The sequence below is a fragment of the Equus przewalskii genome, chromosome 1 (genome assembly GCF_037783145.1).
Source record: "Equus przewalskii isolate Varuska chromosome 1, EquPr2, whole genome shotgun sequence".
NCBI classification, from domain to species: Eukaryota; Metazoa; Chordata; class Mammalia; order Perissodactyla; family Equidae; genus Equus; species Equus przewalskii.
The window spans coordinates 160,919,322-160,944,832 of NC_091831.1; the positions used below are offsets into that span (position 1 = coordinate 160,919,322).

General features: G+C 55.6%; 1 protein-coding gene across 1 annotated transcript; it reads right to left on the bottom strand.

Annotated features, from left to right (window-relative positions):
* Positions 1-3,240: 3,240 nt before the first annotated feature.
* MYH7 (myosin heavy chain 7) lies at positions 3,241-25,390 on the bottom strand. Its single transcript, XM_070586805.1, has 40 exons — positions 25,168-25,390; positions 23,776-23,827; positions 23,140-23,348; positions 22,692-22,835; positions 22,253-22,409; positions 22,032-22,059; positions 21,299-21,407; positions 21,124-21,216; positions 20,957-21,020; positions 20,402-20,500; positions 20,063-20,166; positions 19,265-19,403; positions 19,043-19,161; positions 18,783-18,932; positions 18,334-18,504; positions 17,426-17,735; positions 17,090-17,157; positions 16,621-16,708; positions 15,857-15,974; positions 15,587-15,710; positions 15,168-15,304; positions 14,665-14,920; positions 13,804-14,046; positions 13,440-13,616; positions 12,502-12,647; positions 11,300-11,390; positions 10,164-10,553; positions 9,828-9,954; positions 9,544-9,662; positions 8,577-8,773; positions 7,905-8,088; positions 7,572-7,737; positions 7,310-7,434; positions 6,478-6,786; positions 6,022-6,225; positions 5,775-5,900; positions 5,380-5,655; positions 4,353-4,448; positions 3,975-4,109; positions 3,241-3,375 (listed from the first exon to the last, which is right to left on the bottom strand). The coding sequence occupies exons 3-40, from the start codon at positions 23,338-23,340 to the stop codon at positions 3,358-3,360; spliced, it is 5,808 nt and encodes a 1,935-aa protein (XP_070442906.1). The 5' UTR covers positions 23,341-23,348; positions 23,776-23,827; positions 25,168-25,390; the 3' UTR covers positions 3,241-3,357.
* Positions 25,391-25,511: the final 121 nt, after the last annotated feature.

Here is a 25,511-nt window from a genome sequence, read left to right on the forward strand (position 1 = left end):
CCCACTGCCACCTTCTGCTCCTGGTGTGGGGCAGAGCGGGGGTGGGCAGAGGCAGGAGGCGTTAATCCGGGGAACTTAGGGAGGAGGGGTGGGGGTAGGGGGCTGTTCCCTCGTGCCTCTCTGGGCTGCCAGAGGGTACAGGTGCTGCTGAGGCTGGCGGGGCTGCCTGGCAGGCCAAGGGATTTACACCAGCTTGGCCCCAGGCTCTGCATTCCATGGGGTGGGGGTGGGCGTGGGGCTCTGCTGCCTGCTCCCCCTCCACAGGTAGAACTCTGGCGTCCCTTCCCCCGAGCCTCCTGGAGCTCGTACTCACATACCCTTCCTTGTGGGTGACCCCAAGTGCCCCAGGCCCTCCCTTAGCCTCCCATGATGCCACCTTTCAGAGGCTGTAGGTGTCCGGTCTTCAGCGGGCCGTGCTTGTTATGACTAAGTGGACATTGTGTTCAGGAAACAAAGCCAGACTCCCCGACTCTGGCTTTCCCTCACACCCTCACACCCAGGAGCACTGTCCCAGCTTCCCCCTCCCACCCCATCTACTGTCACCTCTCAATATAGCTCTAGAGTGTGGAGGTGGGTAGGACAGACAGGGGTCAGCTTCTCCGGGTAGAAGAGCTTTCCACTAAATATATGGCTTCTCCCCCAAGGTCTCCAACTGCTTAGCACACTCCACAGCCCCATTACTGGACTCAGGAACACACATCTCTCTCCAGGGGACTTGTACCCTGTATCCAGTATCCTTGGAGGGACCTGAGTGAACCCCACATCCCCATCTCCTGCAGGTGTCTAGGCCAAATCATTACTCCCAGGGGATGCAGGCCACCTGTCCCCAGCTCCAGGTCACTCGAGGCCCCAGTGTGTAAGCTAGGGGGTTAGCCCATGGCCAGTGCGTCACTGCCTGGTTCCCATTGCCCTGGAGACGTGATAAGGGGCTGAGAACACCAGGTCAGGCTGGGTCAGGTCCAGGTGACAAAGACCAGGCTTTGTCCTCAGGGAATCCTGTGTTCCAAGCTGGCCAGACTCAGTATAGATGGAGAGGGGGTGTGGGGTAGGCAGGCAGTAACCCATACCGCCTGTAGAAGGAGGAGGAGGGATGGGGTTAACTTGGTTCCAGGGCTCTGCCCCCTGTGTGGTCTGGTTTGCCCTCCTCTTCCTTTCTGAGGCCCCCTTCTCTCCCCTGGCTCTCACATCCATCCCTGCTCTCCATCCTCCCTCAGCTGCTCTCAGACAGCTCCTCATTCTGCTGGAAGTCCTGGAGAGCGAGGGCACGGGATGGAGACTCCTGCCACAGGTGAGGGGACAACGAGGCAGGGGCAGCCTCCTTGGCACCGCGTCGCCTCTCTTTGCCTGGCTCCCTGTATCTCTGTCTGTCTGTGTCTAACCTTCCTTTCCCTCTGCCTGGTTCCCTGTCGCAAAGTCGGACCTGGCCTTCATGTTTCTGCCTGTCTCAGGGTCTGCCATGCCCACATTCCCACGAGCGTCTGCCTTCTCTAAGCCCGACCTCCGCCTGACTGCTCTCTGCCTCTATGTCTTGCTCCAGGGTCTTGTCCACCCCTCTCCAATCAGCTTCCCTGACTTTCCTTGCATCTGAAGGTGACCCAGGATTCTTTCCTTCGCCCAGTATCGCCCCCTCGGCTCTTCCGGCTTCTCTCTCCAAGGCTCACCCGTCTTTATCCTCTCCCATCCCCTCTGGTCACCCTCCTTCTCCTGGAGCTCAGCTGCCAGTCTTTTCTCGCACCCCCCTGTCTGCTGTGTTCTCTCAGTGTCTAGATCTTCTGCTCTGGGAGCTTAGATTTTCTGAGTGTCCCCTGCATCCCCCTTTTCAAGTGTGTCCCTCCCTTTTCTCTACTTATCTCCTCATTGCTTTCCAAGTCCTTGAGAGAAGAGGAGTGTCCTAGGTCGGGAGAGTGGAGAGGGTGTGAGGAGGGAGGTGGGACCGCCTCTGGACCTCTCCTCCTCACCTCCTGTACCTCTTCTCTTTGTGGGTTCCCTTGGTCACCGTCTTCCAGTTTCTCAAGCTCTCTCCCTCTCTCTCCACTGCCACCCTCCCTAGGTCTTTCCTTTTCCCTCCCTCATTTCCTTTGTCCCCCTCCCCTCTCCTCCTGTTCTCTAAGACTGGCATCCCCTCCTTCCTGGGATAGGCCCTCACTCTTGGCTGCTGCTCAGAGTGGGGGATGGAGCACGAGGTTGGTTGGGAGTGACTGTGTGTGGTGGGGTGGTGGTGGGGAGATTCAGTCCAGGGCTGCACCAGGGTTCCAGGAGTCCCAGGGGGACAGTCCCATTGCCTCCCAAGCCCCTGCTCTCTATGGCCCACAGTCCCAGGCCTTCCCTAAGCAGCCCACCCATGTGTAGTATGACTCTAGGGGAGCTGGGTTTGTTCAGTTGGAGGGGGCGCTTACAATTTCCTCCACTTCCCAGCCCTGCAGAGCCCCTTCCCCAGAGTGCTGCTCGCACCTGTGACTCTCCCCAGTCCCGCATCTGCCTGCCTCCCCTCGAGATGGTCTGCCATAAATGGGCCAAAGAACCCCCATCTTCCAGCAAGCCCAGACAAGAAGGGTCTTGGCAACAGAAGTTACCGTGGGAAGAAACGAGGGAGAAGAAAGGAGCACCCTGGACGGAGGGGCCGACCCGAGAGGAGACGAGGAGGAGAGGGAGGTGGGCTAGGGTGCAGTGCCCCCGGCTGTCGGGGGAGGAGGTGCGGGCCTCTCGGGGCGGTTGGAGATGGTGGTGGCCGTGTCTGGAAGGATAGTTGGCCACTGCAAGTCCTCAGCCTCTCAGAGACTTGCCTTGAACCAGGACTTGGGGGTCATTACTCCACCTACCCAGGTGGCTCACACCTCAGAGGGCACCCCTACAAATGTCCTCCCCACAGCCGAGCCCTGGGTGTTATCAGGTGGGGCTAGTGTTCATCAGAGCCAGGGTGCCAGTCGGGGCAGGCTCACATGATCTAGCGAGCCTTAAGTGTTTTCCTAAATTTCCTTCAACCCAGAGTGTCTCTGAGCCAGAGAGGGGCTGGGAGGAGAGGGCTGGGAGGGGGAGGGGAAGGGGAGCACACGGGCAGTGCTGCACCAGGGGTCTCAGAGCCTCACAGGCTCCCCAAGGAGGCCTCCTTGGTCTGGCCTGTGAAGCTGTCCCTCCTCCTCTGGAGCCCCACCTCCTCTCACCCCTGTGTCCCACCCGCATATCCCTGACCCCATGTTCCTGTGGCTGGCAGGCAGTGAAGAAGAGTCTAGAGGCAGGATCTCACTTCAAGGAAAATTGCTTTATTCTGCTTCCTCCAAAGGGGCTGCAATTTGCGTTCCGGGACTGGAACTCCATTGGCACCCTCAGGACTGGGCAGGTCAAGAAGATGTGGCACAGCTACTCCTCATTCAAGCCCTTTTGAAAGGAAACAAAGTCCAAATTAGTGCCAGAGAGGTGGGTGTGGGGCAGGGCTGGGCACAGAAGTCAAAGGGGGGCTGGGGAACCTGATGGGTGGAAGGATGCTGTGTGGCCTGATGGGCCCCCATGGGTGGCGGATGTGCCCTAGGGATCAGTGTAGAGGGAAAGTTCCGAAGGGTAGGGCTCTGGGGCCAGCCGGAGGGAGCTGCCTGGGTGAGGACAACAGGGTTCCCTGGGATGTCCATTTTAGGTTTGAGTTGTGAAGTTGTAAGCCAAAACTGGGGGGAAGAGAAGTGGAGACTAGCAGTTGGGGGAAATTGAGACATCCTGGGTCCTATCAGTTGGGGTCATCGAGGGGAGGGTTCCCAATCACCCGAGGGCTGGAATTCACAAAGTCATTGAGAGCTAGAGCTGGAGGAATCTTCAAAATCCCAGAGGACTGAATTCCCTCCCCTCTGGGGCTTTGCAGTCAGTTCTAGGAATGAATGAAGAGGCATCCGTGGTGTGAGGGGGCTCTGCCTGAGGACACTGATGTTGGGGGGCGGGGATGCTGCCATGGGGGCAACTTGCGAGACCTGGGGTGTGGGACGACCCACCTTGGTGCCGATGTCGCGGCTCTTGGCCCGCAGCTTGTTGACCTGGGACTCGGCGATGTCCGCCCGCTCCTCTGCCTCATCCAGCTCGTGCTGCACCTTGCGGAACTTGGACAGGTTGGTGTTGGCCTGTTCCTCCTGTGGGGCCAGGGAGCAGAGAAGGAGGTGAGACAGGGTCAGGAGAGGGGATTCCCAGCCTCCTAGTGGGCAGGACTCCCTGTCCCAAACCAGGGGCTCAGAGATCTCACCGCTCACCAACATTCATGCAGAGGGGAGCAGAGGAGGAGGTGAGAGGGCACCCAGGGTGCTCAGCCCCCCAGCCTGGGGCACCGGCTCCCCTGTGTCCCTTCTCCAGGTTCAGGCCCCGGCGTGGTCACTCACCGCCTCCTCGGCCTGGCGCTTGTATGCCTTGACCTTCAGCTGCAGCTTGTCCACCAGGTCCTGCAGCCGCAGCAGGTTCTTCCTGTCCTCCTCCGTCTGGGGGTTGGGGTGGTCAGGAATGAGGACAGGATGGCACCGTCAGAGGAGGCAGCATGTCCCCTCCCCCCACCTGTCGTCTTTACCCTGAATGTAATATCCTGACCCAAGTCTACTTTCTGACCCTCACCAAACACTTGGATTCTCGTAATTTCTTACCAAAAAAAAGATGAATATTTTTAATGCTTTGTACCAGGAAAGAGTCTAGGGAGCTTATGGGACTCCTGAAATTGTGCACAAAACCGCATGCGCACACTGTGCCGGGAAGCAGGGGGCACGCCGTTGGGGGTCCTGGGGCCCCATGGAGGATAAGCTCCCCTGTTCTAGAACCCAGGAAGCACTGGTGGTAACTGTGGATGGCAGGCGTGAGGGGATTTCCCTGGCTGCAGGGAAATAACACAGACTGGATGGAGGTTAAGGACAAGTGTGCATAGACAGAGGGTTACTTTCTGGACTGGAAGAGAAACAAAATCGAACTGAGAGTCTGATTCTAGAAAAACACTATGGAAAGCTCAAGCCTACACCTCCCTGGATAACTGAAAAGTTTGGAGATTTGTTTTAATGACTTTGGTATATTTTTGGTGTATTGAGGTGGTGATGGCACCAGGCCAAAGCTTGGCCACATATTTGCTTTCTGGTGATCTGTGCTGGTGAAGGGCTGTCCGGAGCTCCGGATGTGCCCCCAGGGGACAAGCTGAGGGTGAATGCTGAGGTGGAGCTCACAGGTGAGGAGACTCAGAGACTGACCAGGGGACACTCAAGGTAGAACAGGGTTAGGCAGAGTGGAAACCAGGCCACCAGGGGCTGTGCTCCCACCCCTAGCCCTGGAAGAGGCTGAGGGAAAACACAACATTCCTCTGAGGGGGTTGCCCCCCTGGCTTCAGGCCATGATGCAAAGGGCCCGGCCCCAGAGCAGCTGCTGCGCCCGCACCTGGTAGGTGAGCTCCTTGATGCGCCGCTCACTCTTCCTCATGCCCTTGATGGACTCTGCATTGCGCTTCTGCTCAACCTCCAGCTCATTCTCCAGCTCCCGCACCCGGGCCTCCAGCTTCTGCAGCTGCTTCTTGCCGCCCTTGAGGGCGATCTGCTCCGCCTCGTCCAGCCGGTGCTGCAGGTCCTTAATGGTCTGCTCCATGTTCTTCTTCATGCGCTCCAGGTGGGCGCTGGTGTCCTGCTCCTTCTTCAGCTCCTCCGCCATCATGGCGGCCTGTGGGCGGGAGAGAGCTGATGCACCGGCGGGCTAAGTCCTCACGCACTCACTGCCCGATCCAAGGACACCTGGGCCTGGAGCCGGCGGGGGGCAGGGGGGTGGGTGAGGGGACTCACGTCCGTGATGGCCTTCTTGGCCTTCTCCTCGGCATTCCTGCACTCCTGCACTGCCTCCTCCACTTCAGTCTGAAGCTGGGACAGGTCTGCGTCCATCTTCTTCTTCTGGTTGATGAGGCTGGTGTTCTGAGGAGTGGGGTAGGCAGAGCATGAAAAGCGCTGAGCAGGCTTGAGTAGCTCCCAAACCTCACCTGCTGGGAACTGCCAGTGGGGCTTCCCTCCAGGAATGCCCAGGGGAGCCACTCACCTGGGAGTGCAGCAGCTGCACCCGCTCGCTGGTCTCGATCAGCTCCTGCTCAGCCAGCTTCCGAGACCGCTCTGTCTGCTCCACCACGGCCCGCAGCTCCTCCAGCTCAGCCTGCAGTAGGTTGTTGCGCCGCTCCACGATGGCGATGTTCTCCTTCAGGTCATCGTTGGCACGGACCGCGTCATCCAGCTGGATCTGGGTGTCCTGTGGATCAGGAGGATGGGAATGAGAGAGGGAACTGACCTTTGGGCCCATCAGAAGGCTGTTAACGCCAAACTGGATGCTAGTGGAGAGCCCATTGCAGTGGCTCAGGAGGGTCCAGTGGGTTGTCTCTGCAATGGCCCAGGGGCAGGAGGGATCTGGTGCAGTGAGGGGACACTACCACCTAACTGGGCCACGTGGAGGTCAGTCCCTTCTCTAGGTGAGGACTTCCTGCTTCCAAGAGTCTCAATGTACCTTCAGTAAGCTCTGGAGGCTCTTGACTTGCTTCTGGGCCTCTGCAGCCATGCGGTTGGCATGGCTGAGCTGGATCTCCATCTCGTTGAGGTCGCCCTCCATCTTCTTCTTCACCCGCAGCGCCTCGTTGCGGCTGCGCGTCTCCGCGTCCAGGGAGGTCTGCAGCGAGTCCACCACCCGCAGGTGGTTGCGCTTGGCCTGCTCCATCTCCTCGTCCTTCTCTGCCAGCTTCCGCTCGATCTCTGCCTTGATCTGGTTGAACTCCAGCTGTGCACGGAGGATCTTGCCCTCCTCGTGTTCCAGGGAGGCCTGGGAGAGGGGTGGGGAGAGAGGGTCTGAGGCAGGCAGTCAGGGCACAGGGCCAGGGCAGGGGTCTGTCCATGAATCGTGGATACAAAGCGAGTTCAAGAGTGGTGTAAGTGGTTCAGTCAAAGAAGCAGAAGGGAGAAGAAGAAAAGAGAATTTGAAAGAAAAAAAAAACAGGCCCAAGAGAAGGTGATTCAGGCCCTCACAGATGAGAGCGAGCTATGAAGACAAAGAGGAAAACGAAGAGAAAGGTGTTGCCAAGGAAACAGAGGCAATCAGGCAGAGAATGTAATCCGAGGAGGGAGGCGGAGGAGGGAAAGGGGAGGGGAGTGGAAGCAGGAAGTCTTGTCTAAGACGTAAGCGGTAAATGTGTGGAGGGAATGGAGTGAGCCGTTCATTCATTCACTCCACAACCTTGTCAAGGGTCTGCTGTGCGCAGGCACTGTTCTAGGCCCTGAGAATGCCACAGTGAATAAAACAGGGGCCACAGCCTGGAGCTCGGCCTCCTCCGCCCCCAGGCCCTCACCTCGGCCTCCTCCAGGGCCGACTGCAGCTCCAGCTTCTCGGCCTCCAGCTGCTTGCGGACCTTCTCCAGCTCGTGGATGGTCTTTCCGCTGGAACCCAACTGCTCAGTGAGGTCGGAGATCTCCTCTGCGGGAGAGGCCAAGTGCCTCAGTTGGGGGCTGCCACTGTCCAAAGGGGGGGGGCACGCCTCTTGGAGCCCCTAGGTGGCACCATATGTGGACACTACCCCTGGCCCCTCCCCGGCCTCTCGGGCCCCAGCACACCCTGGAGGTTCTTGTTCTCCCGCTTGAAGGTCTCCAGGTGCTCCAGGGACTCCTCATAGGCGTTCTTGAGCTTGAAGAGCTCGGTGCTGAGGGAGCGCGCCTCCTTCTGCGAGGACTCCAGCTCCGACTGCGACTCCTCGTACTTCTGCTTCCACTCGGCCAGGATCTACGGGGATGGACGGGGCTCACTTGCAGGCCCAGCCCCCGTCCCCACCTCCAGGGGCTGCCCAGGCCCCTCATCTGGGCTCAGCCGCCTCCCCCACAGAATGTCCTCCTTGAGGACACCAGGCCCCCTGCTCTGTCTCCTGGCTGCGGCCCCTGACCCCAGCCCACCTTGTCGAAGTTCCTCTGCTTCTTGTCCAGGGCCGCGGCGGCCGCGTTGGAGCGCTCCACATCCACCATCAGGTCCTCGATCTCATTCTGCAGCCGGTGCTTGGTCTTCTCAAGAGACGAACACTTGGCATTGACGGCCTCCACGGCCTCCTCGGCGTCTTGCAGCCGCTGCGCCAGCTTCTTCCTGCCCGGGGAGATGGGGGTTGGGTGGGAGAGGGTGGGGAGGATGGAGGGTGCAGATTTGGACAAGGGGAAACCATGTGAGTCTTCTAGAAAACAATCCTTGAAAACTCAAGCATTGTTGGAGAAGCCTGAGGACAGGTGGGCAGAGGGTCTCCTGACAGACGTGAAGACCCACAGCACCCAAGAGGGCCTTCTTGTGGCGTCCCTTTGACCCTGGGCCTGCCTCTGGTCTGCAGACATGGAGGTCACACGGGCTTCTGCAACTCACCCACCGCCCTCTGCCACAGCGCCCTGCCCCGGGTGGGAGCACTCTGCCCTCAGACAAACCTTTTGTTCGTCTTATATTCGGATGAGAAACATAACGCGAGCAAAAAGCTTCCCTGAGAGGAGAAGGAGGGGGCAGGGCAGGGTCCTCCCGTGCTGTCAAAACCTCGCTGAACCTCCATTCCGGGGGGCCAGATCTACTGAAGCGGGCCGCCCAGGACTCACTTGGCCTCCTCGAGCTCCTCGGTCCTCTGGATGGCGTCTGTCTCATACTTGGTCCTCCACTGGGCCACCTCTGAGTTGGCCTTGGAGAGGACGCGCTGCAGCTCCGCCTTGGCCTCCGTCTCCTCCTCGTACTGCTCCCGCAGCAGGTCACAGTCGTGCCTGGCTGACTGCAGCGCGTGAGCCAGGGCGTTCTTTGCCTGGGGGGAGGCGGGCCGTGGGAGGTGGGCTCAGCTTTCTCCATAAGACCACCCCAGCCCTTGCCCATCTCCTCAACCTATTTCAACATCCTCCCCATGGCCTCAGCCATCTCTACCTCCTCAGTGGACCTGGAAGAGTTTCCTGAGTACTAAGAGCTAAGAAGGCCCACGCGGCACCACATGACTTAGGAAACGCTTCATGCCCACCACCCCTGTGCCCCTCCCTGCAGCGGCCATATCACCCTCACCCGCCTTTACAGGGGAGGAGACAGAGGCTCAGAGAGGCTAGGTGATTTCCCTAAGATCATTAAGCTATAAGAGGTCCTGGCCTTTTTAAAGTCATATTCTTTCCCCTTTTTCATGAGCCCAGCAAAGTGCTAGGAATAAGTTCAGTTGAGTTTCTTTCTCCAGTTTTCAGATTGCTCTGCTAATCCCAGGACCCACTTGTGCATCTAGCATCCCGTGCCTGTGCCCAGCCAAGGCCATAACACATCTCCCTCGTTTATTTCCTCTCCTCCACGTCACTTCCCCTCGACCAAGGCACCCTTAGCCCATGCCCTCCCTCTCTGTCCAGGGAGGCAGCAGAAAGGCAGAAGGCCTCGCCTGGGGAATAGACTTAGGAGGTGTGTGGTGGGTTCTGGGATATTATTTCTTTTGGAATTCTGGGAGAATCAGACAGCAAGCCTCATTCTTGGGAAGTGAAGTGATGTGGATCAAGGCCAGCTGGTGTGCTCCTTGCCTGGGCCAAATGGCGTGAGTCTAGGTCTCACCTTAACCTCCTCCTCCAGCTGCCTCTTGAGGTCCTCCAGCTGCTGCGTGTAGGTGAGTTTGCCTCGGGTCAGCTGGGAGATCAGTGCCTCCTTCTCATCCAGCTGCCGAGACAGCTCACCTGGAGAGGCACCAAGGCCCACTCAACTCTTCAAGGTCAGTCACTCGCCTCTCCCTCCAGCCACTCCCCTAACCCTCAGGCCCCATTCTCTGGAGAGGGGTGACTGTGTGTCTACCCAGAGCTGGGGTGGCTCAGGAAGTCAGGGGAAACTGAGGTGGGGCTTACCATTCTCAGTCTGCAGCTTGGCCCGCTGGCTGGTGAGGTCGTTGACAGAACGCTGGGTCTCCTCGGCCTTGCTCCGGTGCTCATTCATCTGGTCTTCCAGGGTCCGACACATCTTCTCCAGGTTGGCCTGAGAGAGGAAGGAGAGTCATATGATGGCTATAGGGGACACTGAAAGGGGTGCCATTGAAAGAGACAGGAAGAGGGAAGGCATGGAAAGCAGGAGAGGATTGAAGAACCGGGTAGAAAGGAAGCAGGAAAGTGGACCATCAGAGAAGACAGAAAGAAAGTGGAGGTGGGTGGAGGGACATGGAAGAGAGGAGAGGCTGACAGGCTCACCTTGGCCTTGATGATCTGCTCCATGTTGGAGGTGACGTCGTCCAGCTCCAGCTTGAACTCACTCTTCTCCTTCTCCAGCTTCTGCTTCACGCGCTGCAGGTTGTCGATCTGCTCGCCCAGCTCAGCCACGCTGTCGGCGTGCTTCTTGCGCAGGGCCGCCGCCGTGGCCTCGTGCTGCAGCGTGGCCTCCTCCAGGTCCCGCTTCATCTTCTGGAACTCGGCCTCACGCTTCTTGTTCATCTCGATCTGCACGGATGTGGCCCCGCCAGCCTCTTCCAGCCGCTCGCTGATCTCCTCCAGCTCCCGGGACAGGTCTGAGCGCAGCTTCTCCACCTTGGCCCTGGCGGTGCGCTCGGCCTCCAGCTCCTCCTCCAGCTCCTCAATGCGTGCCTGGGAGCGGACACAAAGACCTATCACCTGGGACCCTCCCTCAGAGCCCCCTACCAGGGCTCTGGAGTGTCCTGGCCTGTGTGGAACAGCAAGTCAGTTTAGTTCTCCCGGTGGAACTAAGTACTGAGAAATAGAAATAAAAAGATTTAGGGGAGGTGGTTTGGACAGCCAAGGTAGCCTTCCTTTAGGCCAGAACGTCATACTTTTTCTTTATTGGAAGAAAGTGGTTGAGGCTTGCTCTTGAAAAGGGACAGAAAAACCTAGGTTCTATGGATATTTTAAGCAGTAGAGCAGCAAAAATTATAAAAGTTAGAATGAGAGAGCCCTGTTTGTCTGACCAGACAGCTAAAGACCTAACAGTGTCTGCTCTAAAGGTAAGAACTTAAGTCATAGACCATTAGGGATAAAGGGACCTTAAAAGCCACTGGGTAGCAGGGGAGGACATGGAGACTCAGAGATCTGGAGCGGGCTCCCCATAGTCACTGGCTAAACCCAAGCTGAGAGAGGAAGCCGGGATTTCTGCCCTCCAGACCTGTGAGGTTTTCAAGGTCTCTTCCTAGGTCATCATTGGATCGCCCACCCCTCCTGGAGGGGCTCCGTAAGGTTACTGTGATGGCGCAGCATCTCCCCCATAGACACATAGCAAGTGCCTGTAATGCTGGGGAGAGGACAGCATGGAGGAGGGGATTGGGAAGTTGAGAACCAGCCTGGACTCCAGTGCCAACCCTGGGCATCTCAGACCTTACCTGAAGCTCTTTGAGCTTCTTCTGCAGCTGGCTGCCCAGAGCCTGCTCATCCTCAATCCTTGCATTGAGGGCGTTCAGCTCAAAGTCCTTCCTGTGGGGGAAGGAGGGAGGGTGAGGCAAGAGAGGCCCATTAGGCTCCAGGGGGCCCACCAGCGATTGGAAATGGTAATAAAACAAACGAAGAGCAGGATTTCATCATAAAAGCAGCTTCCAGGGCTGACGTAGGGTCCCTAAAGGTATATCACCTGCTGGAGAACTGAAATCCAACAGGAAATGTACTGGGGAAAGCACTGTAGGTGGAGCACCAGGCCCTGGGCTCGGAGGGTCTCCCTCTTTGGTCCGTAAACTGTGGGGGCTGGACTAAATGGTTCCAAAGGCCCCTTTAACTCCGATGATCTTTAATTCTGTCACTGTTACTTTGGGCAATTTGGTGAAACTTTCTGAGCCCTCGTTTTTTCTTTGATAAAGTGGGGCTAAAAATACCATCTTTTGAAGGTGGTCTAAGGCTCAGGGGGTCCTATACTTGTTCATCCCTTCAACAACACCGTGTCTGGGGAAGTGTGGAGACTCCTGGGCAGATGCAGGCCCGACGAGGATGGAGACCATGATGCTTCACAGAGCCTTGCAGAGTCCCTGAGCACCATGAGCTCCTCGATCATTCAAATATGTCCTGCAGGCTCGCTGTTTACCAAGTCTGGAAAGTGGATCTATACATTTTGGAAGGACTTGCAATAAGAATCGCAACCTTGAGTTCATCGGAACAAAGAAATGGCCCAGCCCCCTGCACTGCTCAGGCTGCGGCTGGCCCACTTCTCTGTGGCCCTCTGGGCTCTCTGGGAAGGACCCTGAAGGGACTTTCCTGAGAGGCTTTTGTGTGGATGCTTCCTCTGTGTTGAGCAACTAGTCTCCAAAGAGCCTTGTGTACTGAGGGGGCGAGCTGTTATTGTCCATCCCTTTTGAGCGCCCAACAGGAAGAAAGGGCTTGAGGGATCCAAGTTAGACTCTCTCTAGGGAGAACTGCCAGGCCCTGATGTGTGTGTCTGGGGAGGAAGGCCCTCCTCTTGCAGGCCTTTGCCCACTTATCGAGGCTGCATGAGGCTGTTGGCTGTGAGAGGGGATGTCTTGTGTCAGCTTGTTCTGCCCGCAGAACAGGCTGCTGGGCGAGGGAGGGGGAAAGGCGAGAGAGAGGGGGAACACACTACTTTTTCAGCCTCTCATCCAGCTGCTGCTTGTCGTTCTCCAGGTCCATGATGCTCTCCTGAGTCAGCTTCAGGTCACCCTCCAGCTTCCGCTTAGCTCGCTCCAGGTCCATGCGCACTTTCTTCTCCTGCTCCAGGGATCCCTCCAGCTGGAGGAAAGAAGGACCAGCGTGCCCCATGAAGCCAAGTATCTTGTTTTGGTAATCTGGGAGCTCAGTTGCTTGAGGGTTGAGGAATCCTAAGAGATGTCCAGGACTTTGGAAAGCTTCCCCAAAGTGGGCCACACATTACCAGTGGGCTGTGAGACTGCCCAGCACGGAGCGAGGCTCAGTAACTATCTGATAAATGAGGGAACAAATGACTGTAGGATGAAACCCCAAATCTACATGAATTCACTCAGCATCCTCTAAACACCCGCTGGGGTCCAGGCTCTGTGCTAGATGCTGCAGACACAAAATTGAATAAATCCAAGGCAGCTTACAGTCTTACGGCTGAGACAGTTATTTCCATAATGACAACACAGAGAGATACATGATTCAGCAGAGATATGCACACAGGACTATCTGTGAGAACAACGATCACTGACAATCAGATCATGCCTAAACTCTTAGAAGTCCAGAGATCCTCCTTGAGGAGCCTCACAAAATCCCCAGAGAGATGTATCATGTTCTTATGAGATAACTCTCTAAATTCTGTGTTTGAAGGTAGAGATATACAGGCTTGAACCTAAATCGAAGTAAGGAAGCCCATCTCTGTTGTTGACCTTATCAGTGAGATGAGATACACAACTCAGAATTGACCATCCTTCCACTGTTTTATTCCCCAGCTCCCTTCTAGAAAGGCATCAGAAGTAGCACTCCCCAACTCCATCTCCCAAACACATAGACACACACAAGCACAGATGGACATAGTGTAGTTAGGCCCTGTGATAATCTACTTACATCGTCCACGTGCTGCTCCAGCTTGACCTTGGCCTTGGTCAGGGTGTTGACCTTGTCCTCTTCAGCCTGGAGGTCATCCAGGGCCTGCTGGTGGGCCTCTTGCAGAGCTTTCTTCTCCTTGGTCAGCTTGGCGATGATCTCATCCAGCCCAGCCATCTCCTCTGTCAGGTTCTTCACCTGCCGACCAAGAACCCCGTCCCCTTTAGGGTCAAAGGTCACCAGTCTGGCGATATCTTGGGAGACCTCTAACATTAAGGACCATGCTGCTATCAGGATCTCCTGAGTGGCCTGGCCTGGGTTAAGGTCAGTGTGGTCTTGGAATCTTGAAAAGACCTGGGCTAGAGCCAGAAAGAGCTGCTCTCACCTTGTTCTCTGTTGCATGCTTCTCCTTCTCCACCTTGGCCAGTGTCAGCTCCAGGTCATCAATGTCCCTTTTGAGTTCAGAGCACTCATCTTCCAGCTTGCGCTTCTTGGCAGTGAGCTCGGCATTCATCTCCTCCTCATCCTCCAGCCTCTCAGTCATCTCCTTCACCTTGGCCTCCAGCTGGATCTTGTTCTTGATCAGCTGGTCGCAGCGCTCCTCTGCATCCGCCAGGTTGTCTTGTTCCTAAAGGCAAGGCCATTCAGTGGGTGAGGTACTTGCCCTGGCAGGTGGAGGGAGGGGGAGGCTCAGGGCTCAGGATAGGAGGGGATCTCCAGGATATCCTCAGCTAGAAGAATCTCAGAAGGATGAGGATAGGAAGAGTTCTAGGGAAACATGATGGGAGCACTGGGGGACAGGAGGAGAGAGGAAGGGAAAAAGGAGTCTCTTTATCTGGCCCTCTTCTTCTGGTCTCCCCCATTGAAGGAAGAGAACTGCATCTGTTGATGCAAGCATGTTACATATTTCCAACCGAGTAGGATGGGCAGCTTTATTCCCTGTCTGTCTAGAGATGAGGACATTGAGACTCAAAGATAATGCATGGTTTGCCCAAGGTCACGAATTATTAAGCTGTGGATCCAGATTGAACCCAGATGGAAAGCCCGTGTTTTTAAAAGTTATTTTCTTTTCCCCCTTCCCTTTCCTTCTCTTGAGGGATTTCTTTGGAGGTCTTTGGAAGTGGTGATTCCAGAATCCTCCGCCTGTGAGGGGCAAGATGGTGAGCCCCTGGGTTGGAGGCGCAGGGTGTGTGGGAGACGCAGGCAGAGCAGGGTGGCAGAGCCAGCAGAGACCCAGGAGCCTCACCGCCTGCACTTGGAGCTGTAGGTCGTTCTTCTCCTGCAGCAGGGACACCATCTTCTCCTCCAGCTCCTTGCGGCGAGCCTCAGACTTCTCCAGCGCCTCTTTGAGGCGCGCAAACTCCTCCTTCATGGTGGCCATCTCCTTCTCTGTCTCTGCGCTCTTCAGCAGAGGCTTGATCTTGAAGTAGAGCTTCATCCAGGGCCAGTTCTTGACCCCCATGAAGGCCCGAATGTTCCACTGGATTATCAGCAGGGAGTCTCTGCAGGGGCCCAGCAGGAGGGGTGGTGAGAGAGCCCTCCTCCCTCTTCCTGTCCCGAGGCCCTGACTCCTAGGTTACGGCCCCTTCCTTCATCCACCCCGCACTCCCACCACCTACCAGGCCCACCCTGTGTCAGTATGAGCTCCTCTTGCTGGTCTTGCTATTGAAGACCAGATGAGCTCTTTCTCCTGCCCCTGACCCAGCCTGGGCCTCAGATGGCTGGGAAGCTCCTTTTGAGATCTCTCACCTGCGTTCCAACAGCTTCTTGAATTCCATTCTGGCGAGCACACCCCGGGACTGGGCCTGGATGCGGGTGATGATTCGGCTCAGCCTCTCATCTCGCATCTCCTCCAGCAGCCCCAGCAGCCCTGCCTTGAAGAACACCTGCGAAGAAGGTGTGTGTGGGCATGACCAGGACGGGGCAGGAGGGGAAAGAGGAAGGGGGTTACCTTAAGGAAGACAACAACCTAGGAAAGAACTATGGGGAGAAGGTCAATGGCAGCTGGGCCTGGGATGGGGGAGTGGTGAGTATGGTCCATGGGGAGGGGTAGCATGTGGTTCAGAGATGTTCCCGAGATGATTGGTAAAAGGAAAGGAGCCATGAGCTGAGGAGTCAAGGGACAAGAGAGGTCTCCCTGTAATCAGCTTGTCTCCTCCTTTCCTCACCTTGGTGTGGCCGAACCTATACTGGTTGTGGTCAATGTCCAGAGAGCTCAGCAGCTTCTCTGCTCCTTTCCTGCTGTCAATGAACTGGCCCTCGGGGATGGCCGCTGGGTTCAGGATGCGATACCTAGGGAGGGAGGGGCCTGGACTCACCCATGTACTGCATTGATCTGCTCTGCCCACAGAATTTGGGGCCACCTGCAGACTCCCCTCCCCACAAAGGCCACCCAGGCTCCCCCTGTTCCCTGAGCCCCGGGGCACCCTGGTACGCACCTCTGCCGGAAGTCCCCGTAGAGGATGCGGTTAGGGAAGCCCTTCCTGCAGATGCGGATGCCTTCCAGCACGCCGTTGCAGCGCAGCTGGTGCATGACCAGGGGGTTGTCTATCACCCCTATGGCAGGAGGGGAGGGGAGAGGAGTGTGTAGAGAGAGCACTGGACTAAGAGCCAAAATTTCTGGGTTCTGCTCTTGGCTCTGCTACTTATTAGCTGGAAATCTTAGCAAGTCTGTTAATATTGATCCTTTATTCTTTTCACTTTTTTCTAGCCATACTTTTAAGAGTAACCAGAAGGTTGTCACATTCTTAATTTTATATGGTTTATGCCTATTATCATAGGCAGTAGCCAGAGCAGATATATCCCATTTTCTAGAGAACAAACTAAGCCCAGAGAGGTTAAGGGACTTGACCAAAGTCACTCAGCTGATCAGAACGGAGCCAGCCCTTGAACCCAGGCCCCTGAGCCTCCATCTCCTTATCAGTCCAAAAGGGATAAACAATGCTTATATGTCTCATTGGGGGTTGAAGGGCACTCGTGAGGTAACGTCCATCAAAGTGCTTAAGCATTACCCTGAGTTACACATTCCAAGTGTTAGGTAGCACATAGGGGGAGGGAGGCATAATCTCTGAGACCTCATGGAGGATGGGGGGAGAAGAATGTGGCTTGGAGAGCACCATGGTGGGAGATGAGGAGAATTTAGAAGGCCTCGTCCCTGGCAGTGCACTTCCAGCAGTGGGCTGGGCCCAAGTCTGGGGCTCACCTGGAGACTTTGTCTCATTGGGGATGATGCAACGCACGAAGTGGGGATGTGTGGAGCGCAAGTTGGTCATCAGCTTGTTCAGATTTTCCTGTGGCCCAAAAAAACAAAAAGGAAAAGTAAAGAAAGTCAAAGAAAGAGAAGTAACAAAGACAGAGGAGAGGAATGAAAGGGAAGAGGGATGAGGAGAATGCAAGGAGCTAAAGAGAGTGAAGGAATGCTGGGGGAGGATAGAGGAGACTGGGCTAGAAGGCGGGAGGGAAAGAGGAGAGGTAAGGTGGGAAATTGAGTAAGAAAGGACGCCAGCAGTGAAGCAGAGGAGAATGGAGAGGACGAGAAGCTCAAGAGTGAAGAGGATCAGGAGTGGACTGAGGAGCCAGGCATGCGGGAAGGCAAGGACGAGCAAGGCAGGGAAGAGCCGGGCTGGGCTGGCTTCGGGAGCTGCATGGGGCTGGGGCTGGGTCACACTCACCCTGTGCAGAGCTGACACGGTCTGAAAGGATGAGCCTTTCTTGGCCTTGCCTTTGCCCTTCTCAATAGCTGAGGGGAGGAGAGTCAAGAAAAGGAGCGTGAGTGAGCATGGGGGGTGCCAGGGCAGGGTGAAGAATCACAGCCTCACTGGCATTAGGCCTCCAGGTGAGGGTTTCACTGTGGGTGCCTTGGCTTCTCCACCCAATTCTATCTCACTGAGAGTATAAAGCTTGGGGCACAACCTGACATGGAAGTGGTGGGGTATAGCCATTGACCTGCCTCAGAACCATGGCAGAAACCCTGCTCCTCAGTCCCCTGGGTCCCAGTCTCGACTTACGTGCATCAGCCCCAAGATAGTTGGCAAACAGGTTGCTGAGCATCTTAAGGGAGGACTTCTTGTATAAATCCACCACGGTCTCATTGAGTGGATCTTTGTTCTTCTGCAGCCAGCCTAGGATGTTGTAGTCCACAGTGCCAGCGTAGTGGATCAGGGAGAAGTGGGCTTCTGGCTTCCCCTTGATATTGCGTGGCTTCTGGAAGTTGCTGGACTTTCCCAGGTGGTTGTCAAACAGCTTGGCCTTGAACGTCATGTCGGTGGCCTTGGGGAACATGCACTCCTCTTCCAGGATGGACATGATGCCCATGGGCTGAGGGTGAAGGGGAGAGCATCAGTGAGCATGCTTCATGCAGATGGAGATGGATCCTGCTCTAGGGTCAATATTTGCTTAAGGAGATACCCCTTTGGGCATTAACATGTCAGGCTCAGCTCCGAGTACAGTTATCTACAGAGTGGCACCTGTTTAAGCCTTCCCAAGGTGAAAGACTTTGTTTGATTTCAGAGGGACCCTTGTGAACATCTGGGGATGTGGATGCCATAGGTGCCTTACACACCACTCCATCCCCCAGATATTGGGGTTGAAAATAGGTGCACTCTTACGATCTCCTACCCCACCTTCAACTTCCTGCTCCTTGGATGGGTAAACCAGGGCAACTAAACACATTGGTGTGGGAGGTCATCCTGGAGGTGCCCATCCTCCATGTGTCTGCTCTCAAGCCCCTGAGATGGCTCTCCCAGATGCTACTCTGTCTTGGGTGGCCAGAACAAGACAGGGCTCTGGAAACTAGGCCTCTGGATTCTTCTGTATATAGATCATGTTCCCCAGAAGGGTGAGGGCCTTCCATTTTGTCTGCAAGATTCCTGTGGGGTGTGAGTGGGGAGTTCAGGTGGTGGGGCCGGGGCAGCACCTTCTCGATGAGGTCGATGCAGGCCTGCAGGTCCATGCCGAAGTCGATGAACTCCCACTCGATGCCCTCCTTCTTGTACTCCTCCTGCTCCAGCACGAACATGTGGTGGTTGAAGAACTGCTGCAGCTTCTCGTTGGTGAAGTTGATGCAGAGCTGCTCAAAGCTGTTGAACTGCAGGGAGAGGGAGGGAGGGCAGGAGCGGTCAGGTAGGCAGGTGGCTGAGTGGCCAATGGGGTCAGCCCCAGCCCAGCAAGGGGTGTGGCTGGTCCCCTCCCACGTCAGGGCAGGGAGGCAGAGCCCCCCTGAAGACAGGATAATGACTGCCTCCATCACTGCTGAACCCCCCTGCCTTTCCCACGCCCGGCCTATAGCTGGCTCTACAAACAGTTGTTGCATGTGTGAATGAGTGAGTTACTGTTCTCCCCACCCGCGGGGCTCCCCTGACTCACGTCAAAGATCTCAAAGCCAGCGATGTCCAGGACTCCTATGAAGTACTGGCGCGGCTGCTTGGTCTCCAGGGTGGCGTTGATCCGCGCCACCATCCAGTTGAACATCCTCTCATACACTGCCTTGGCCAGGGCCCCTTTAGCATATGCCACCTGGCAGGCAGGGAAGAGACCCAGATGAGCAGAATTGTAAGGAAGAGTGAATTCAAAAGCTCCTACTGCACCATGCCAGCCCCCCACCTTATCTTCTGAAGATGACCCACCTGCTGGACATTCTGCCCCTTGGTGACGTACTCATTGCCTACTTTCACCCGAGGGTGGCACAGCCCCTTAAGCAGGTCGGCTGAGTTCAGCCCCATGAGGTAGGCGGACTTGTCAGCCTCTAGAAGGAAAGGGAAGATAGCGAAGTGGGTAAAGGGATGACTCCTCTGCAGACATGGCCCCCAGTGACTCCACAGTCGCCCCCCAGCATCCAAGACCCCTACCTTCGGTGCCGTCTGGCTCAGCCTGCTCCTCTCGCGGCTTCTGCTTGAACTTCATGTTTCCGAAGTGCATGATGGCGCCCGTCAGCTTGTACATGGAGTTCTTCTCCTCTGAAGTGAAGCCCAGCACATCAAAGGCGTTCTGTTGGCAGGCCCCGTGTTGGTAGACCCCAGAAAAGGAAGTATGGCAGGTAAATGAGATCCCTCTACAGTTGGAGAGAGAGCTTGTCTCCTGACTCCCTATGGGTTCTGAGACTCCCATACCTAGTGGGGAACTCTAAAACAAAACTTGGAGGTACTGGAGCAGGATGGGGTGTAGACAGCCTCAGCCAGGCATCAGTGGTCACAGCTGTCCTTTGGAGCTGCTCTGGGTTACCCGTTCATGTTTCCTCCTGTTGCCCCCCTTCTAGGCCTTACGCTTGCTTCTCTGCCTGGACTTTCCATACCTGGGTGTATCTGTTCTTCACATAACAGCCTGCCCCAGCCCCATGGCATCTGCATGACCCTCCCCTTCCTCTTTCTCTTGGTGATGCCTTGTTTCTTGTCTTATCTGCTTCTCTGTCCCTGGCTTTCAGCCTTCTCTGGTGAGAATGAACAGCAAATACTGGCTAGCCCCGTCTCATCACACCCATGCCCCAGCACACCCAGGTCATAGGGCACATTCTGGCCCTTGGACAGGGCCATACCACTTTGAACAACAGGCAGCCAGTGTCTTAGCTGTACTCCTGGGCCAGTGAACTGGCCTCATTTGCCCCTCACCACCAATCCCCTCACCTCTCAGTTGTGTCCTCACACACTTACATCAGTGGCCATGAGCTCCTCAGCGTCATCAATTGAGGCCACAGTGGTCTCTCCTTGGGAGATGAATGCATAATCATAGGGGTTGTTGGTGATCAGCAGCATGTCTGTGGGGAGAAGATATGGTTAGGATGTGGGCACAAACCCCTGGCTCTCATTGGGGCTGCCTCCCACAGCACATGGCCTGTGGGAGAGCACATGACAGAACTTAATGGGGTCCTACATCCCCCAGAACTGAATCCAGCAGTGCCATAAACCCAGGGCATGCCAAGAAGCAGCTGCAAGCAGAGGGGACCAGGTTGCCATGGAGATGGTTGGTCTCGGTTGGTAGCTCTGACTCACCCAGCAGCTCAGGTTTTTTGTTAGACAGGATTTGGTAGAAAATGTGATAATCTCTCTCTGCCTTCAGCTGGAAAATAACTCTGGATTTTTCCAGAAGGTCTGTGAACAGTAGGGGAGAAGAAAGAGAGAAAGAAAAGATTAGAATTTAGGTACAAGGAAACAGAGGAAAATGAATGATAAATGTAGCAGCAAAAGGCAGAGGGTGAGGGAGAGACAAAGAGAGAGACTCAGACACAGACACACGGAAATCCCACTCAGAGATGGAGACGGAGACAGAGACCAAGGAAGAGAGAAATAGTCTCAGAGAAAATTCCCAGAGAAGGACACAGACATGAAGAGACAGAGGAGAAAGGCCAGAAGGAGTTTCAGAGAGAAACGAATATATAGCCCTAGGGACATAGAAAGACAGAGACAGAAAGAGAGGGAGAGAGACTGAGGGGCAGAGACCTAGAGAGAGATAGAGACAGAGAGGGAGGAGAGAGCGAGAGGTTGAGCTTGAGATGGTTAGAATAAGGGAGAGCTCAGGCTGAGCCCCAGCAGATTCACGGCACTCACAGGTCTCTATGTCTGCAGACGCCAACTTTCCAGTAGCCCCAAAATGGATTCGAATGAATTTCCCCTGGAGAGATGGAGAAGAGTGGTGATGAGTTGAGGGAAGGCTCATATTTGATACCATCCCTTGACCAGCCCAGATCTCAAGTCCAAAGTCAGGGACCACTCACGAAGCGGGAGGAGTTGTCATTCCTGACGGTCTTGGCATTGCCAAAGGCCTCCAGGGCAGGGTTGGCCTCGATGATCTGGTCCTCCAGGGTGCCCTGTAGAGATCAAGTAGGATGGTAGGTGGGAGGCCTCCCCCTCCATTTTTCAGTGCAGGCCCTTGGAGGACAACAGGCCTACCTTGCCTGAGGTCTGATCCTTTTTGCTGCGGTCCCCAATGGCGGCGATAACAGCAAAATACTGGATGACTCTCTTGGTGTTGACCGTCTTCCCTGCCCCGGATTCTCCGCTGTTGGAACAGTCAGGGGCTCATTAGGCAGTGAACAAACACTGCTTGAGACCAACAAGCCTCAAGTCAGGAGAGAATGCCTGGCCCTACTCAATAGCGGAAACCCTGATGCAGGAATCTGCCGGGTAATACGCATCCCAAACACACAGCTGGTCTCTGACTTGTGTAGGGTCAGAGTAGCAACCAGGAAGGATGCCACAAGGAGGGGCTGGGTTTGGGCAGGTGGAACCTGGTCTTAGCTGGACCAGGTCAATCAGAGGATATGGGCCAGGGCTGTTTTGGCAAAGAACGGGTGGGGCTGGCAGAATGGGGAAGGTTTCTGAAAGGAAAGACAAAATAAAATTAAGAGGTGAGGAAGACATGGTGATCCTGGGCTTATGGATAAATGAGTGTCGAGTTGGAGGAGAGTGGGTGAAGGAGATAGGAGAGAAAAAATAAGAGAGGGATGGGAAGCAGAAAGGAAGGGGGAGAGCAGACAGAAGGGAAGGGGAAAGGGCAAAGAAGTCGGTGCTGGCATGAAGGTGGAGGGAAAGAGAGCTGTGGGTCTAGGCACAGGGGCCAGGGCCCTGATCTGGGCTGCGTCAGGGAGACTCTAGAAGGGAACAGGGTGGGAGCCACACTCACGTGATCAGGATGGACTGGTTTTCTCTGTCTGTAGGGAGAAAATGGTTAGGGAAAGTCAGGAGCTGCACAGGATGCTCTCCTCTGGCTTCCCCCCACCCCATCTCCTGCCTCTGTCCAGGCATCTCCCAGCTTTCCAAACCCCTTGGGAGGAAGGAGAGAGCTATCGTGTGTGTTCCCTCCAAGGGGGCCCTCAGGAAAAACCTTCGCTTGGGGCCTGTCACCTGTCAGCATGTACTGGTAGGCGTTGTCAGAGATGGAGAAGATGTGGGGCGGCGCCTCGCTCCTCTTCTTGCCCCGGTAGGCGGCCACCACCTCTGCAGTGTACACCGGCAGCCACTTGTAGGGGTTGATGGTGACACAGAAGAGGCCGGAGTAGGTCTAGGGTAGAAAAAAAGGAGTGAGTTGCCAGGGATGAAAGTGGAGGGATGGCAGTTTTCAGAGTTAGAGAAAGATCCCAAGAGAGGAAGGAGCGAAAGGAAAATCTCTGACTGCACTAAATCTGAGTAATCCAAGCTCTGGGGTATTAGAACTAAACCGAGGAGATAGGATAGAGTGCAATACTGCCTGGGCGCAAAGAACAAACTCTTGGCTCCAGGAGGTAGACATGTACACACCAGGAAGCTACCAGAGTCAGAGGGATAGCGTAGGTTTCGCACTCACGTAGATCATCCAGGCCGCGTAGCGATCCTTGAGGTTGTAGAGCACAGCGGGCTCGTGCAGGAAGGTCAGCATGGCCATGTCCTCGATCTTGTCGAACTTGGGCGGGTTCTGCTGCAACACCTGATCCTCCTTCACGGTCACGGTCTGCAACAGCCCACACAGGCCCTCCTGTCAGCCCGAGCTTTCCCTCCTCCCTCAGCAGGGATAGGAGTTAGGAGAGTTATAGGACAACCATGTTCAGGAGAGAAGGAACCGGTCTCACAGAGAAGATGGACTGGATGTCTGGAATGAGCAGGGCTATTTGGAGAGTTTGGATCCCTACCCAAAGGAAGGGGAAATCGGACGGTCCTCAGGTCTGAGTGGGGTGGATCCTGGTGGGACCCCTCTCTGTCTACACTAGGTGTGGGGTGCGTCCCGGGTGGCCTCTCAAGCCAGCCCTGCCACCTACCTTGCCATGCTCAGTCTCGGCAGTGATTTTGCCACCCTCTCGAGATATAATCTTAGCCTTGACGAACTCCTCTTTGTCATCAGGCACGAAGACGTCCTTCTTGAGGTCGAAAGGCCTGGTCTGGTCTTCCAGCCGCTCCTTCTCTGTCTTGCGCAGGTATGGGGCGGCGGACCCAAACACAGCCAACTCCGCGTCCCCCATGGCTGCACCTGCAGTGGATGGGAGAAGGGGCTGGCTGCCCTCCCTTCCACTCCCCTCCTCTCCCTGGGCTCTCCCCTTCAGTGGGAGCCTCAGCGCCTGGCACCATGCTCAGGAGTCAGGAGGGGTCACTGGCGAGTCCCTCTTTCCTTGAGCTTATCCCTTAACCCAAGAATGGCCTAGAAAACCTGTCAGGGCAGACGGGGAGGCTAACTTTTGTTCCGCTTGGGGCTCTCCTGGAGGAGGGAGGAGCATTCTGGGCTTCTTGTGGGAGCAGGAAACTGACTATACCCATCTCTGACCCTCATCCTCCCCGGCCCCTCACTAGTCACAGGTAGGGAACTCTTGGTCACCAAGACATTCTCCCCAAGGCAAGATAGAAACTAGAGTTCCATATCTTCCCAGAATCCCTCATACCCCATCTTCAGCTTTCCTTACCTTGGCTTCTCAAATGTGTCTACAAGAAAAGAAGCTCAAGCCTGCAGGTGACCTGGAGAGAGGGAAGGCTGTGTCAGGGCCACCTCTCTGCTGCTCCCTGGCTCTCCCCCTCAGCAGCCACCCCTCCCCCAGGCCTGAAAATGGGTGGGAAGTGGTGGTCAGCTTCTCTGGCCCTGTCACCTCTCTCAAACACTATTTCCTTTTCCCCCTGAGCACTAGTTCTAACAGTTTCCTGATATCAACCCAACTCTGAGTCCTAATCCTCCTCATTCCTGTCTACCCTCTCCCTACCCTTATCTACACCCATGTAGTGTGACTTGTCTTCTTTGAGCCACCTAAGGAACAACTGATGGTCACATTTGTTCGGGGCTTTACAGCCTACAAAGCAGTTTTATGTGAAATCTCTTACTCAATCCTCACCCCATTCTACAGATGAGGAAATCAAGGTTAATGGGCTTGCTTGTCTAAGAACACATAACTATATGTGGTGGAGCCAGGACTTGAACCCAAGTCTCATGACTCTAAAGCCAGTTCTCTTCCATCCTGTTCCCAGTTGGTTGTCCGTCTTGGTGGACATTCTCAGAGAGCAGACCCTGTAGGCATCCTCTCAGAGACACATCCATCACGCAGCTGAATGCTCTCCATGTGTTCTCTGATGAACACCCACACCCACTGCTTGTGCACACAGTTCACACAGACACGCTTCCTTCCTATACCTCGGCACACACACCTCCCCCAGTGTGCCATTATGCCTCGGCAACAGACTTGCATGTTAAATATGTGTATAGCCTAAATAGGCACACATCGCTGTACATTGTCGAATATACAAAGATCTGGAATTGTGAGCTCCTTTTGCAAGGTGTACATATACTGTGGCAGTTGCGACTCCTAGATGTGTACCCGAGCACCTCCATGGCATGGACTCGGGTAGTTACACATTGCAGACCTCACAGAACCAGCTTTAAGCCTACATACTCCCTAAGTAATCTTCTTTGCCATCCTCTTCCTCCTTTCCCCAAATAGGCCTGCTTGTCCTCAGGCATGATCATAAACATGTCTTCCATTTGATATTTCTGTGTCTTGGGCAGTGAGGTACATACCCTCCCTCACCATGCATTCAGACCGTGTGTGCTTGTACACAACACACACACACACACACACACACACACCTCTAATGCATTCTGTCCCACACACTCAGATGCAGACACTGCCCCCCCCATAACACACGAGCCCCCTACTCCCACGGCACATACACGCATGTTTAGACCTGCACATGTGTGCTCAATGACCAGACCTGGTAGTCCACATGAAGGCTGCTATTCCTAGAGGAGGCCCTTCCTAAACCTGGGGTCCCCTTATCCCAGAGGAAGGCCTCCAGCTCCACACTCCTACCTGAGAGCGGCAAAGACAGACAGAGCACAGGAGAGAGCTGCGGCGCCAGACCTGGTCAGGGGCTGTATATATGGGGCAGCAGGGCGCCCCCACCCCCACCTGCGCCCAGTCCCCAGCCGGATTTAGAAAGGGCTGTTGTCACTAGAAGCATTTCCCCCAGGCTCCCCCCCCTTCCCAAACAGTGCTCCCCCCGCCCCACCCCAGCTAGGAAACAATTGGAAGTGGTCGTCATTGTTATGGCATGGAGTATGCAGGGTCTGAGTTCCAGGGGGCGGGGATGGCTCAAACCGCAGCCAAAATATCTCCCAGGCCAGGCCTCGCATTCCACAGCTGGCAGGAGAGGA